This window comes from Vigna radiata, chromosome 5, assembly GCF_000741045.1.
Source record: "Vigna radiata var. radiata cultivar VC1973A chromosome 5, Vradiata_ver6, whole genome shotgun sequence".
Lineage (NCBI taxonomy): Eukaryota > Viridiplantae > Streptophyta > Magnoliopsida > Fabales > Fabaceae > Vigna > Vigna radiata.
The window spans coordinates 16,124,919-16,138,372 of record NC_028355.1 but is presented as its reverse complement, the minus strand read 5'-3'; the positions used below and the strand labels follow the sequence as shown (position 1 = coordinate 16,138,372).

General features: G+C 30.8%; 2 protein-coding genes across 5 annotated transcripts in view; one reads left to right on the top strand and one right to left on the bottom strand.

The window, feature by feature from the left end:
- The first annotated feature begins 5,503 nt into the window (after positions 1 to 5,503).
- LOC106762771 (probable beta-1,4-xylosyltransferase IRX9H) lies at positions 5,504 to 9,828 on the top strand. Of its 4 annotated transcripts, none has more exons than XM_014646834.2 (4): positions 5,504 to 6,688; positions 8,603 to 8,852; positions 8,980 to 9,168; positions 9,448 to 9,828. In XM_014646834.2, exons 1-3 carry the CDS (start codon positions 5,877 to 5,879, stop codon positions 9,148 to 9,150), a joined length of 1,233 nt encoding a protein of 410 aa, XP_014502320.1. In that variant the 5' UTR covers positions 5,504 to 5,876; the 3' UTR covers positions 9,151 to 9,168; positions 9,448 to 9,828. The 4 variants fall into 4 exon arrangements, with proteins under 4 accessions (XP_014502320.1, XP_014502318.1, XP_014502319.1 ...); XM_014646832.2 differs by having other exon boundaries at positions 9,417 to 9,828; XM_014646833.2 differs by having other exon boundaries at positions 8,980 to 9,183.
- Positions 9,829 to 10,995: 1,167 nt separating this feature from the next.
- Positions 10,996 to 13,454, bottom strand: part of LOC106761947 — a 28,136-nt gene continuing 25,677 nt past the window's right edge. Inside the window, exons 26-27 of the mRNA XM_014645577.2 lie at positions 12,227 to 12,330; positions 10,996 to 11,651 (exon numbers count right to left, since the gene is read on the bottom strand). Of these exons, the coding sequence (XP_014501063.1) occupies positions 11,537 to 11,651; positions 12,227 to 12,330 (219 nt within the window). The 3' untranslated portion in view covers positions 10,996 to 11,536. The remainder of the gene's footprint in view (positions 11,652 to 12,226; positions 12,331 to 13,454) is intronic.

Sequence of the window (13,454 nt, the reverse complement as noted above, 5' to 3'; positions counted from 1 at the left end):
TTTTTTATCCCATTTTAGTGTTAAATTATCGCAAAGTAAATCTTTAAGAAAAGAAAAGAAAAAGTGAAAAATTAAAATCATTTAAATCAGGAAAAAATAAATGAAAAAATTATAGTAATTTAATAGTACGATAAAATAAATTTGATTATATATTATTATATTTATAAAATAATAAACACGTAATTTAACTAGTACAATAAAATAAAATTCTTGGCTAATATGGGAAGATGTGTATGTTCTAAGAAGTAAACAAAATACAAATGTAATTAAGTGTGGAAAAATAAAAAAAAAAAAAGTTTGACATACAACTAAGTCAACTTGGGGATGATGAAAGAAAAGAGCAACATTTGTAAGGCAGTGTTTGGATGGAACAAAAGAAGGAAACATTAGGTGTAATAAATAGATGAAACAAATTTTAACTTTTACTGATGGAAATTGTGTTGAGTTATAAAGAGAAATTCAAAAAAAAAAAACAATCAGAATTGAAAAGAAGCAGTCATTGATTGTGTTCATGGAATTTGGTGTAGAGAATCAAGTTGTTCATATTAGGTAAAATATTTTTTTTTTCCAGTTTTGGTTACAAATATTTGAAATGGTCTCCATTTTATTTTTCTGTTCAATATAATCATAAAAAACGTAATTATGTTCAATTTAATCTTTTTTCTGTTCAATATAGTCCTAAAGAACGTAATTTGTATTCAATTTAGTCCTTTTTACAAACTCTGTGAACCACAAACAAAGATTAAATTGAACACAAATTATGTTCTTTAGGACTACATTGAACATAAAAAAGACTAAATTGAACTAATTACGTTCTTTAGGACTATATTGAACAGAAAAATAAAATGGGGAGAATATTCGTAACCAAAACTGGGAAAAAAAAAAGGTATTTAACCTTGTTGCCAATTTCTGATCTTTATTCTTTATTTTTTATTTATTATAAAAGCAATTACACGTTGTATTTTTGTTTTTTTTTTGTCGGAAGAAGATGAACCGACACTTAATATTATAAATAGTTATTTATTTTTTTGACAAAATTATATATACTTTTTTTGTAGCAAATACTTTGTATATGTGGAATATAGTTGATGATGTACTCCTTATTAACTTTTCTTATTTTAGAACTGTTTATGTTTTCAAAATAAACTGTATTTATTTTTACTCCAGAAATGTTTTTCTTATGTTGATTCTAAAAGAAAACTAAAAATCTTGTTCGTTAAAAATTAAATCAAAATTCACCGGGGAATATGAGCTGAAAATATTTAATTTAATCAACGTGTTAATTAAAGCAATAATTTACTTTAGTCCAATTAACTAGATATTACTACTAATGGGTATGTTTAAGATGATAAAAATTTTGGGTAAAAGTCTATTTATGGATAAAATCTGCGGCGGATAGTTACTGTCTGTTGATATTTACTATCTGAGGGTAATAAGTACTAGATATTTTAATATTTGCTTCTAAACGGGTCAGACATGGGTAGTATATTATCCGATCCGCGTGAATCCGTTATCCATAAAAAATAATAAAAAAATTAATTTATATATTTTTAATTAAATTTAATTATAAATTAAATTAAATTATATTTTATTAGGTTAAACTTAATTAAAATTACATTTTAATTTAATTTATATTATATATATATATATATATATATATATATTTTGTAATTTTATTTAAATTTTATTTTAAAATGTATAAAATATTTTTTATTTTTATTTTTTGGAGATATCTGCGTCTACCCGCGGGTATTAAAATACCCACGGATATTTTTTAAGAGTAATAATAAAATGACACACTTTTACATTTATTTGACACATAGTACAAGGGTAAAATGGTCCAAAAAGTGTAAAGTTTTGTAGTTTTTCAAAAAAGAAAAGAGTAAAAAGTAAGTAAGGATAGTGTCAAATGAATGTAAAATATTTAGGTGTGTCAAAGAATCATTTGTCATTTTTTAAACAGGTATCCAACGAATAACGAATACAATTTTATCCGACAAAGTCAAATTATGAATAGACATTATCCGTGTCTGATCCAACCTATTGTCATATGTTATATATCTTTATAGTACATTTAAGAATTTGTAGTATATTTAATGAGAAGGTATTAAATATATTAATATATTGGATGTATAACATTATTTAATATTTTTATTTAGAAACTGAAGAAGTAATTAATAAAAATTAAAATTATTTATTAAGCACTGCCGTTGTTAAATCATATAATTCTGTATCTTTGTATTTTTTTTGGTTACCTTTGGACATTTTTCTTGAAATTGCTTATATTCGTTATTCAAGTTAAGTAACTTAACAGTATCAGAACAAATGACCTTTTTATTATTTTTTAAATATAAGTTGTTCGTATATTCAAAAGTTGATTAACAATTAAAATAAATTTAAATGAAATAAAAAATTGTTTATGTAAATAAAGAAACGACTCGTTCAAAAGTTAAGAAATCTACTTTGACAACAAAGTTTGTCAAAAAGATTTTTTTTACAGTAAGAATTAAGAAAAAAAAAGAGAGTCTAAATCAAAATTTTGTATTAATGCTGTTTTCTGGAAAATAAAATTAAGAAATTTTAAAATGTTACGTTAAATTTAATTGTTTTAAAGCGTAAGACTAGTAAAATATATCAATGATTAAGCTGTTTGATGAGCGTATGTAAAACTATTATGAAGAAAGATGTTTAATAAAAAAAAATTATAAACAAACATAAATAATTTTTGTTTCTAATAATGATTTTATTTTTAATTATCTTTTAAGAACACTTTATTTTGAAACTTAAATAAATCAGTTAGAAATTAATCGCATTTTTTCTAATGATTTTGCGCTATAGTTTATTGTTACTTTTTTTTTTTCTAATATTGCACTTGTTCGTATTTTTTACTTCGTTTTTTTTTTTTTGTTTTTGTGAAAATGTAATGTAGATCATCTCATTATTGCTTAGGTATTTATACAAATAGAAAAGAATACCAACCAAACTATATTATTTAAACCAAAAAATAATTGACGAAAGATGTATCATACATGACAATAAAAATTATCAACAAACATATTTAAATTTTATAATTCTAAAAAATATTATTGAAATTTATTTTTACTCTTAATAATTTACGGGATACTTAACGATAAGTGTATTTTGATAATAATTATCTTAAAATCATATCAATGCTAAATTATTATTAAAAAATGTAAATGTATTCTATATTACCCACCCATGCGTAATCATTAAACTTTAATAAAAGGATTTGAAAAATAAAAAAAGCATTATTTTGCATTAAATTGTTAAAACCAGAGCAACAGTCCCTGTGTTTGACTCTCGTTTAAAAAAAAAAAAAACTACAAACTTTAGGTAAGTTGACTACTTTTGGGTTTTGATGGCTAATTGCGTGTTTGTTATATTTTTACATATGATCTTATACATGATTCGTATTTTACCATTAATTTATATCGTATTAACCCAAATATTGACTCAAAGAAAATCTATCATTACCTTAATTTAACACGTGGTTTTTGTTATATTTTTACACTTGAAGTGCGCGAGATTTTAATTTTAAGCTCTTCGCCAGTTGTTAAAGGTTTGACGATGACTCAATATTTTCATTTTCTAATTTCGGATCATTAAATTCAATAATACATTTACTGTTTTTTAAATAAATTCTGTCGCTTTTACTATTTATAATATATAGTTTGCTAAATACACACGATTTCTTGAGGTGCTTTTTACGTGTTTTTCTGCAGTCAATACATATAATTTTAACAAAATCAAAGGGCACGAGGCGAAAATATGCCAGAAATATAAATAGAAGGATTTTTTATTTATTTATTTAGTTTATGTATAGTATATGGTTTCGAGTGGTTGAAAGAAGGAACCGGTTTAGCAAAAGATTATGTCTACAATGTATGGTAATCGAGTCAAAGGTTTGTAACAGAGTTAGTGTACGAATTATGGTTAATTGGCTAATAGTTTAATTACATCCATAATCTAATTATTAACAAATAATATAAGAATGATTCAGGATATTAATAATTGATAACATTTTATGAACAACTAATCGTAAAAAATAAAATGTAAGTTGGTATTGTATTAATTTATCAGGTATTCTAAAAATAGAGGCAAAACCACAATGATACATACTCTAAACTCTCTGAACAAGACATAAACATTCCATTGTGAACAAAAACTCTTTTAACATAAACTTAATTTAAGTGTTAGAATATCTTTTAACATAAGCTTAATTTAAGTGTTAGAGTATCTTTTACAAGTACCTCCCTAATTAAAAGTTTAAACGAATAGAATAAACGACTCAAACACTAACCAACAAGAAAGCCATAAAAAAATACATCTCTCAATTCTATTCAAATCAAATAGTTTAAAAGAATTTAAAAAAAAAAATTATTCAATTATAAATTTTAGCATCCTTCTCTCTATTCGGAAACAAAAATATTTAAGAATATAACATACTAAGAAATATTCAACTAATATATATATATATATATATATATATATATATTTATATATTAAAAAGAAATTTAGTAACTTTTCTGTATGTTTATAATGAAAGTGATATTATACATTTAATTATATTATTGAAAAAATAAATAAAAAATTATTATTGGAGACAGAGTTAAAAAACTATTCATTTAAAATATAATATATATTTTAATGCTGTGTATTATTTTGAGACCACGGAAAAATATAAAAATAAGTTGAAAAAAAATAGGTGAAAAATAAAATTGAATGTTTAATTGTTTTGTAAAATAAAAATATTTTTTTAAAGTAGTAAATTTATAATAAAAGCAAGTAGAGAGATAAATAATTAACAGAGATAATAAAATTAATAAAATATGTTTCATCATTTTCCTAAAATCAGTTCTCCTTTTTTTTTTCTCACTCAATCAAACAAATTAATTTTATACCCTTTTCGTACCTGATCTCAACTAAACAAGCTCTGGTCTTAGTAAATATGCATCTTTAATAAGATACTAAAAGTTCAATTTCTTAACCACATTTTTTTTATATTCCTTAAAATTAAAAAAATTACAATTTAGTGAATTTGACCATTCATTTAACATTTTTAGCCTTAATTTAATGATTATTCCTTAAAAGAAATAATTTACTAAAAGAAATATATTGGAAAATATACTATTAATGATTTTCAAAACTGAACTTTTTATATCGATAGTTTATAGTTGAACGGTAGCGTGAAATTGTAACAGTATGAACATTTATCTTCTCTCTATTTTAAACAAAAAAATATAGTAATTAATAAAAAATATTTTTCATGTTTTTTAAATTAGAGAATATATTATTTGACTAATTTTTTAATACATTTTATTATTGATTAAACTTTAATAAAAGGTAAAAGTCATGTTTTTTTAATAAAACTTAAGGGGTGCTAAAAGTTAGTCAATTTAAAAATAAAAAACTGTGAGAAATTAGTATTTTTTATTTATTTTAATGTATGTAATGAGGTTTGGTTGTTTTTACGAGTTGCCCAGTGTGACGTTCGAGACGTATTTCGTTATTGCCCGGAGGTGCACCTGGTCTTTAACTGGTACCCGAACCCGACCCGGATGAGTATTTGCAGTGTTTCTTTGTCTTGTGTTCTTCTGCATAGAAGCGACTCATAACTCTGTATTTAGCAATAGATCTCTCGTCTCGTTCTTTCTGGTTTCACTAAATTCTCTCTTCAAATACTTTCTCTCTAATTCAATCCCTAATCTCATAGGGTTTTGGATCTTTCTCGCATTCTTTTCAATCTCTGATCCTTCCCTCTCACTCCCTCATGTAGTGTTTTTTCAATTTCAGTTACCGCCATAAATTCATTTTTCTTTTTTTTTTTCAATTTTTTCTGCGTCGACGTTAAATTAATGGCTTCGTTTCGGCGGACACTGTCGCCGGCGTATCCTGATCGCCAGTACCTAAACGGTTCGTTTCCGGTTTCCTCTCCAACGCATAAGCTCGCTTCCGGGAACGCCAAATACTCGTCGCCGTTGCCGGCTCTTGCGGCGGCGTTTCGGCGACTCGTCGGCGGTGTGTTCACGCGCCGGCACGGTCGGAAAGGGCAGTGGAGACGGGCAGCGTTCAGGTGCGTTCTGTGTTTCTTCGTAGGGTTCTTGCTAGGCATGTTTCCGTTTGGCCACATGGCGGAGGACATTCGGTCGCACGAAATCTCGTTCGAGATGAAGCCTCCGCTGCCGCACGCGAACAACGCGCAGCAGCTCCTCCAGGAAGATCGCGTTCTGCGGAATCGCGTCGATGAGGGTTTCGTGATCGATCCGGTGAGCCTAAGCGCGGAGAGGGAGAGGCAGGGTGATAGGTTCGATCTTGTGCCGAGGAAGCCGCTGATTGTGGTGACGCCGACGTATGGCCGAGCTTTTCAGGCGTATTTCCTGAACCGGTTGGGGCAGGTGTTGCGGCTGGTGCCGCCGCCGGTGGTGTGGATTGTGGTGGAGATGAAGGCGGCGTCGATGGAGACGGCGGAGATACTGAGGAAGACGGGAGTGATGTATAGGCATTTGGTGTGCAATAAGAATTTGACGGATGTGAAGGACAGGGGGGTTCATCAGAGGAACACAGCGTTGGAACACATTGAGCGTCATAGGCTCGATGGGATTGTTTACTTTGCGGACGATGATAATGTGTATTCTCTTGAGTTGTTTGACTCCTTGAGAGACATCAGGTGCTTACTTTGCTTCTAGTTGATTGGACTATCGGTTTTTGTTTTGTTTTTTTAATCTTCTTGGGCTTTCTAATTAGTTGGTGTCGTGGTGATGTGTTTGCATTTGATCCATGTTATCTTGCATTTCTGGAGTGGTAGTTGTTGTTGTTGCTAGTGTGAAACTGAGTTTTTACCACTTGTTTGGTTAGTTGCCTCAAGTTACTTGCCACTGGCTCTAAGCGGTTGGCACGCCTGCTTTTTGGTAGCATTTGGCTTTTAGGTTTCGCTTAATCATCAATGTAGATAATTGAAATATGATTGGCTTTGGAGGTTAACTGAGGGAAGCGACCGTGGGATTCCATTCTTGGGGTCTAACTTGTTTTGGGGAACGCATTTGAGAAATTAGTCTTATTTTGTTTAGGTTTGATTTAAATAATTACACTACTATATTTGTATATTTAGCTTTAGGATATATGGCATCTCAGCAATAAAGTTGATTCAACTGTCCTTTCTTGTGGTGTTGATTCATACTTTCTTTTACTTTTAGAAATATATAGGCCCAATTCATATAAACTTCGTAATAAGCATTTTATAAGGGAATAACTAGGAAGCAAAGTGATTCAACTTTTGAATTAGATGAGACAGTATCTAAAATAGCTAAAGTGGAAAAGTTGATTTTAACTTGTGAAAATGTTTGATATTGATTTATGTAACTTCCTTATTTTCTTTTACAAGTGAGAAAGTTTATTCAAGCAATCGAATGGACGTTTTTTGATGTACATTTGTCTTTTTATAGACTTAACACAACTTTTAATATACTTGAGTTTTTCTTTATTCTATTCTTGCACCAAAATCTGCTATGTCCCAATTTTTCAGTAGAGTGGAAAACAATGGTTCTTGGTTTGTGGTTTCTTGAAGGCACGAGCTATTCATTTTATTATTTTAAGTAATATTCTAAGGACGTTTTTTCTTGTGGGATTTTTGCCATTTGTGCATCTTTGATAGTCACGTAGCTTCCCTCCCCCCTAATTGATATGTTTTTACTCGTAATAGCAGTAATGTTATATTGTCTTTGTTTTTTGTCTTCAAGAATTTACAAGGAAAAGGGAGAAAACAACAAAATCCTTGTTTTCACTATTTTCTTTGCTAATTCTTGAAAACAGGGAACTAAGTAAGGTGACGTTTATGGAATCATTCGAGAAAACATGTTTACTGAATGAAAACCAAAATCTAACCAAATCTTGCTTTACATTCTCCTTTTTTTTTTTGTTACTTAAAGTTTTGGGGAGTGGAAGTTCCATTCCAAGGTTAGAGCAAGTCACAAGCCTCAATTGTTCTAATAACGAGCTTCTGTCCCAAAAAAGGAGCTTTATTGGTGCTATTCTCATCCGTATGGTTTAAAAATAGTTTCTATGTAAATATGAAATTAAAGAATTCACACGCATCTTTATCTTTATTTATGTAGATTCCATTTTACCTTCAACTTAAAAGTAACTTTAAGATTAGAGAAAGTGATTTAACTTAAACTTCGGTTGTAGCCACTCTTCCTGCTTGGTGAATAATCTTCTAGGTGAGATCCCTTGGTGGTGCCTAGGAACTAGTTGAGTAGTTGCAACTAGGTCAAACTGCTTGTGGTTTGGACTTGTATCCTAATCCCAAAGGTGAAATCTTCCGGTAGTCCCAAAATGTCATAAGCGCCCTGCCCATAAGTGCTGGGGGTGCCTACCCATTCTATATTTTAGTCACCAAATACGAAAAGCCAGGTCAAAAGCTACCTATTAACTAAATGAATTCAAGTATTTGGAATTGTTAATAACGTTAAGCTTTCTTTGAGTCATATCTGTTGGTCTTATGTTTGTGCAACATGTAATAATGAATTATGTCCTCTCTTGTAAATTTGTATTCCTACGATCTAATGTTGAACTGATTTTATAGCCGCTTTGGCACTTGGCCTGTTGCCATGCTTGCGCCAAGCAAGAACAAGGCCATTTTGGAGGGTCCTGTATGCAATGCAAGCCAAGTGATCGGATGGCATACAAATGAGAAAAGTAAAAGACTTCGAAGATTTCATGTTGATATGTCTGGATTTGCATTCAACAGCACAATCTTGTGGGATCCAAAACGATGGAGGCGCCCGTCTTTAAATCCCATTAGACAGTTAGACACAGTGAAGGAAGGTTTTCAAGTATGATTTATGTTCTATGTCTTTAATCTGACATTCAGTTGGTCTTACCATTTACTATTGTTTTAGCCATTTAATATCATCAGCAATTCTTATAGTCATTAAACTCATGTGACTTTTGGTTTGACAGGAGACCACCTTTATAGAACAATTGGTGGAAGATGAAAGTCAAATGGAAGGCTCACCTCATGGTTGTTCCAAAATAATGAATTGGCATCTTCATTTGAGTGTTCATAATACAGTTTACCCAAAAGGTTGGGTGCTTCAGAAAAACCTTGATGCTATCATACCTGTCAAGTAATCCTCCACCAATTCTATTGTGAGTGTGTGATAGGTATGATCTGATTTGTAATGTGCATATAGAAACTTATCTGTAATTCTTAAAGCGAATGCAGGATGCATTTTAAAGTGATAATGAAGAAACTAGAATGTTAATTTGAGAAATTTTGCTCCTCTCGGGCCTCACATCAACTTGAAATTCATTTAGTTTGAGAAAATTTTAAAAGGTTTAATAATAGCTTTAACCTCATGCGAGACAAAATTAACTTGGCTTTTTGTTCATGACAGTTAGCTCATATTTGGTATTGCTTCATCACAGAATATATGGATTCATGAGTTAGCCACCATTGGCACTAATGCATTGTGTCGCCGGGCCAGACTGGAACAGGCTATTGATTTTGTTCCCGAAGTCTCTTGCACAAAAATGTTTGCAAGGGAAAATTTTGCTGTTGTAAAGTATGTGTACCTTATTTCTTTGGGAGAAATAGATTCTTGGAGAAGGAAAAAAAAAAACTTTTAATCGATTGTTGGATTTCAATATTATACACAGCTATGTATAGGTGGATATCATCTGGGGGCCAATTAATGGCGTCCCATACTGTTTCTGATTTAGGCCGTACATCAAAATCTGCATAGGGTAATGTCTCAAATGTACACTCTTTTCCTCTTATTCTTTCAATTCTTCTCACTACTTGCTTAATTGCCCTGTTAAATCTTCTATATATTTCAAGTCTAGCAGTCTACACGAAGCATTTTCCCCTCTTATTTTACTGTTTAAACATAATTATCATTTCAAATTTTATGCGTTAAAGTTAATTTTATATATTCTTAATTTTAAATAACTGCGTAATAATGTTGAACTAGATTAGTTATTTATTCCGTTAGTAACTAGTATTCACACTATATAAAAATAAAGATAAAATTTCAAAGTTAATGTACTTTCTAAAGTGATGAATATTAAAGACTAATTAAATTTAAACTGAGAAGTAACATAAAATAATTAAAATTTTGCGTAAAACTAATTTTATAGTTTCCTTTAGAAAATTAAATACTATTAATATATATTTTTAATTTATGAATCGTTTTTCTTAAACTCTTGACAGGTTCTTTTATATAAAAGTTACTATAAACTAAACCGGCAAACTCTTTTGTGTGGGGAAGAGAATAATGATATGTTAAAATTTCAGAACTTTCCAAAGATCATATAAAAAAACTTACTCAAGTTAGCATTTACATTACAACGGGTGAATTTAAGTGAAGATTTTGTGTGTGTGTGTATATATATATATATATATATATTAAGATTCAATGTATTAAGATTCAATTCATGTTCGTCTGTTTGAAAGGCAATATTAAGATTCAATGTTCAAAATATCTAAAATTAGATTAACTAAGTTTGTGATAGTATTTATAAAGTACAGAAATTAAAGGATGACCTTGAGGGTTTAATTTGAAAATTGTTATCCTTTTATGATTTATTCATAAATGTTTAAAAAATTAAAGTTTAATAACTTTAACATACACCTATAACTTCAAACGATTATGTACTTTTCTGACCTAAAGTAAGAGTAACGACAGAATATCTTCAATGTTCAAAAATTTACCGCAAAAGTCCCAATTTTTACGTTAAAAAAAAAAAATACTATTTCGAACTTGAATATCCAAAACATATTGAAAAGCAGATGATAACGTGTAGCAGCTTAAGTTACGGTATAATAGCTCATAACAATTGAATCGTGATTGCATATCTGATATACCATTTGATAATTTAAAAAAAAAATATAAACGTGTACAAATAGCATAACAGCACATGGGTCGGTAATGTATGACATGAAAATGACGTGTCAACAGTGTCACCTTGGTATAATGATCACATAAATAGTTTTGGTAGTTTTATAGAAAGCCTCCATGTTTAGTGTTTGAATTTGGGAATAATCCATGGTATAATTTTCTCTTTAGCAAGTCTTCCCGACGATAGAAAAGGGGTTTCAGAGACATGATTTCATTTTTAGCATTATCATAGCGTCTGGAGAGGACTATGGTGATGACTATGCAATCACATATACGAGGATAGTCCATAGTTCTTACCCCAGAAAAGGAAGGAATATAACATCAAAATTGAATGAATAATATTACAATGAAAAAAATAAAATAAACAAAAAGAAAACTATGATACATTTCCTAGAAGGCGCGGTGGATTTCATGGAAACTACGATATGATTGGGTGCATGCCCCAATGTCGGGATGGTCACAGACTCTGCAAAGGCTGCATTTGGGGCTCCAAGACGCCGTATAAATTTGTTTCTCTGTATCTTTGGATGCCAAGAAATCCAGAAGTCGATCAATCTTATCGACAACAATTATCAATTGGCCCAGTTACTAATTTCCTGTAGTCAGTAACTTAACCATCACGTAAGTGTTGTTCCATGAACTGATGAACTTGTGTCAGAAGGGTGCAACGAAGTTGACAAATGTTGCTGCACATGAGTTTCATTTGCAAGACCAAGAACTGCTAAAATTGATCTGCACATGGTTATACATAATTTAGTTGACTACAACAATTAATACTAGAATGCGAAGGAGAAACTGAAACTAGAAAATATAGAACGTTCGTATATGCTTTTCCAACTGCTAGAATTTTTAAATAATCATAAAACGTTGTTAACGGGTGTGAGATTGGACTAATTTTGCCATTCAATTGCTCAGAGAAATAACTGACAGCATACAAATTTTGGATGAGGGTATTATATTGTAGAATTAATCACTTAATAGAACCCAGTATGACTTGTAGAATAGATAAATTACAACGCATGGTAATGATACATTATTTTGCGTTCGATCAAACATGTCACAGTATGTCCAACTGTACTCAGAAGCATGCTGTTATGCTGCAACATCTGAGAATCATGTGTCATGCGGTAAGGCCATTGTCAGTTATTTCCCTAGTAATTGGATGGCAGATTGACAGCGGGCCAGAATTTATTTAATTAGAAAAGTTAGGGGGGCATTATTAGAGCAAAAAATTATTGAGTCCAACATCAAAGACAGGAATAAAATAAGTAAAAGCCTTTCAAATACTCACATATAGAAAAACTTACCTACTAAGTGTTGATTTTATAGTTGGTTGACTGGCATATGAAGCAAGGGGACCTCTGAGATTAGCGTGCCTGTTGAGTGCACTTTCAAGTTGTTGAGGTGGCAACTGTGAGGAGGACGAAAAAGGTTAGCGTTAGAACCTAAATGGTATCCAGATCAAATGTAAAAGTTAAAAATAGCAACATATAATTTCGGAAAATGTGATAGATTTAATTTGCATTTATTACTTTTGGGCCATATTGTCTATCACTGTGATGTAGTTTAGACAAGCATTTCAGAAGTCTCAGGTTTCTTCTTTCATAAGAGGGTATTTAGATTTAGAGCCTAGAGTCAATCCTCCCTATGCTTAACCAGTGGACCCGTTATTCATTGATTAGTATCTTTTTTGGGTATGCTACATCTCAATTTGACTTTTGATTTGTGATGTGAAATCATTCCAGAAGCTTCACCAGCTCTGTGCACCTTCACTTGGCACTGTCAACAAGAGTCTTTTCCACCCGAACCTTGGATACTCTGCTAAGCATGAAAAAACTCCAGAAGTTTTAGACCACAACTGGCATCAGCACTACTCTTATCATTCAACATCATACCCTTAGCCCCTCTAAAACAAACCCCAATTAGAAGATATAACTCTGCAGAACTGAGTGACAACACCTCCCAGAGTAAAATAGTCCGAATTCTCTCGATCTCTCCTCAAATTTATTAGCAACTTAACTTCTTTTTCTTTATCAACAACTAACTAATTCCTAAAATCTAACAGATACTCACAATTAAGATATTAAAAAATTCTTTCCATGAAGCTTCATCCCTAAAGGTTTGGCTTCTAACTGCTAAAATAGCAGCACCAAAATAGCTCAAAACCCTCCTAGGTCAACTGCAGACAAAAGCGATCTCCAATATATTTCGATTCTCTATTTTCTACTGTACTTTTAGCCGTGAGACAGCATCAATGCCTCCACAAGTCTACTGCCCGAGACTCCATTTACTCATCATTTCCACCCATTTCCTTGCTACAGGAGAGCCTGGCCATGGTGCTGCTGGAAGTAAATTTGCTTCTGTTGGTTAAAGTCAAGAAAATTGATTCAAGAAATTGACTAAATTTTGAAATTCCAATATTTGCTCATAAGGATTGGAATTTGACTTATTTCTGGAATTACCTTCCTGCTCTTGCTGTCGTAGCTCTTCATGACTAGTGAACAGGCCTTCTTAATTAGAGTTGGAGGGAAGCAA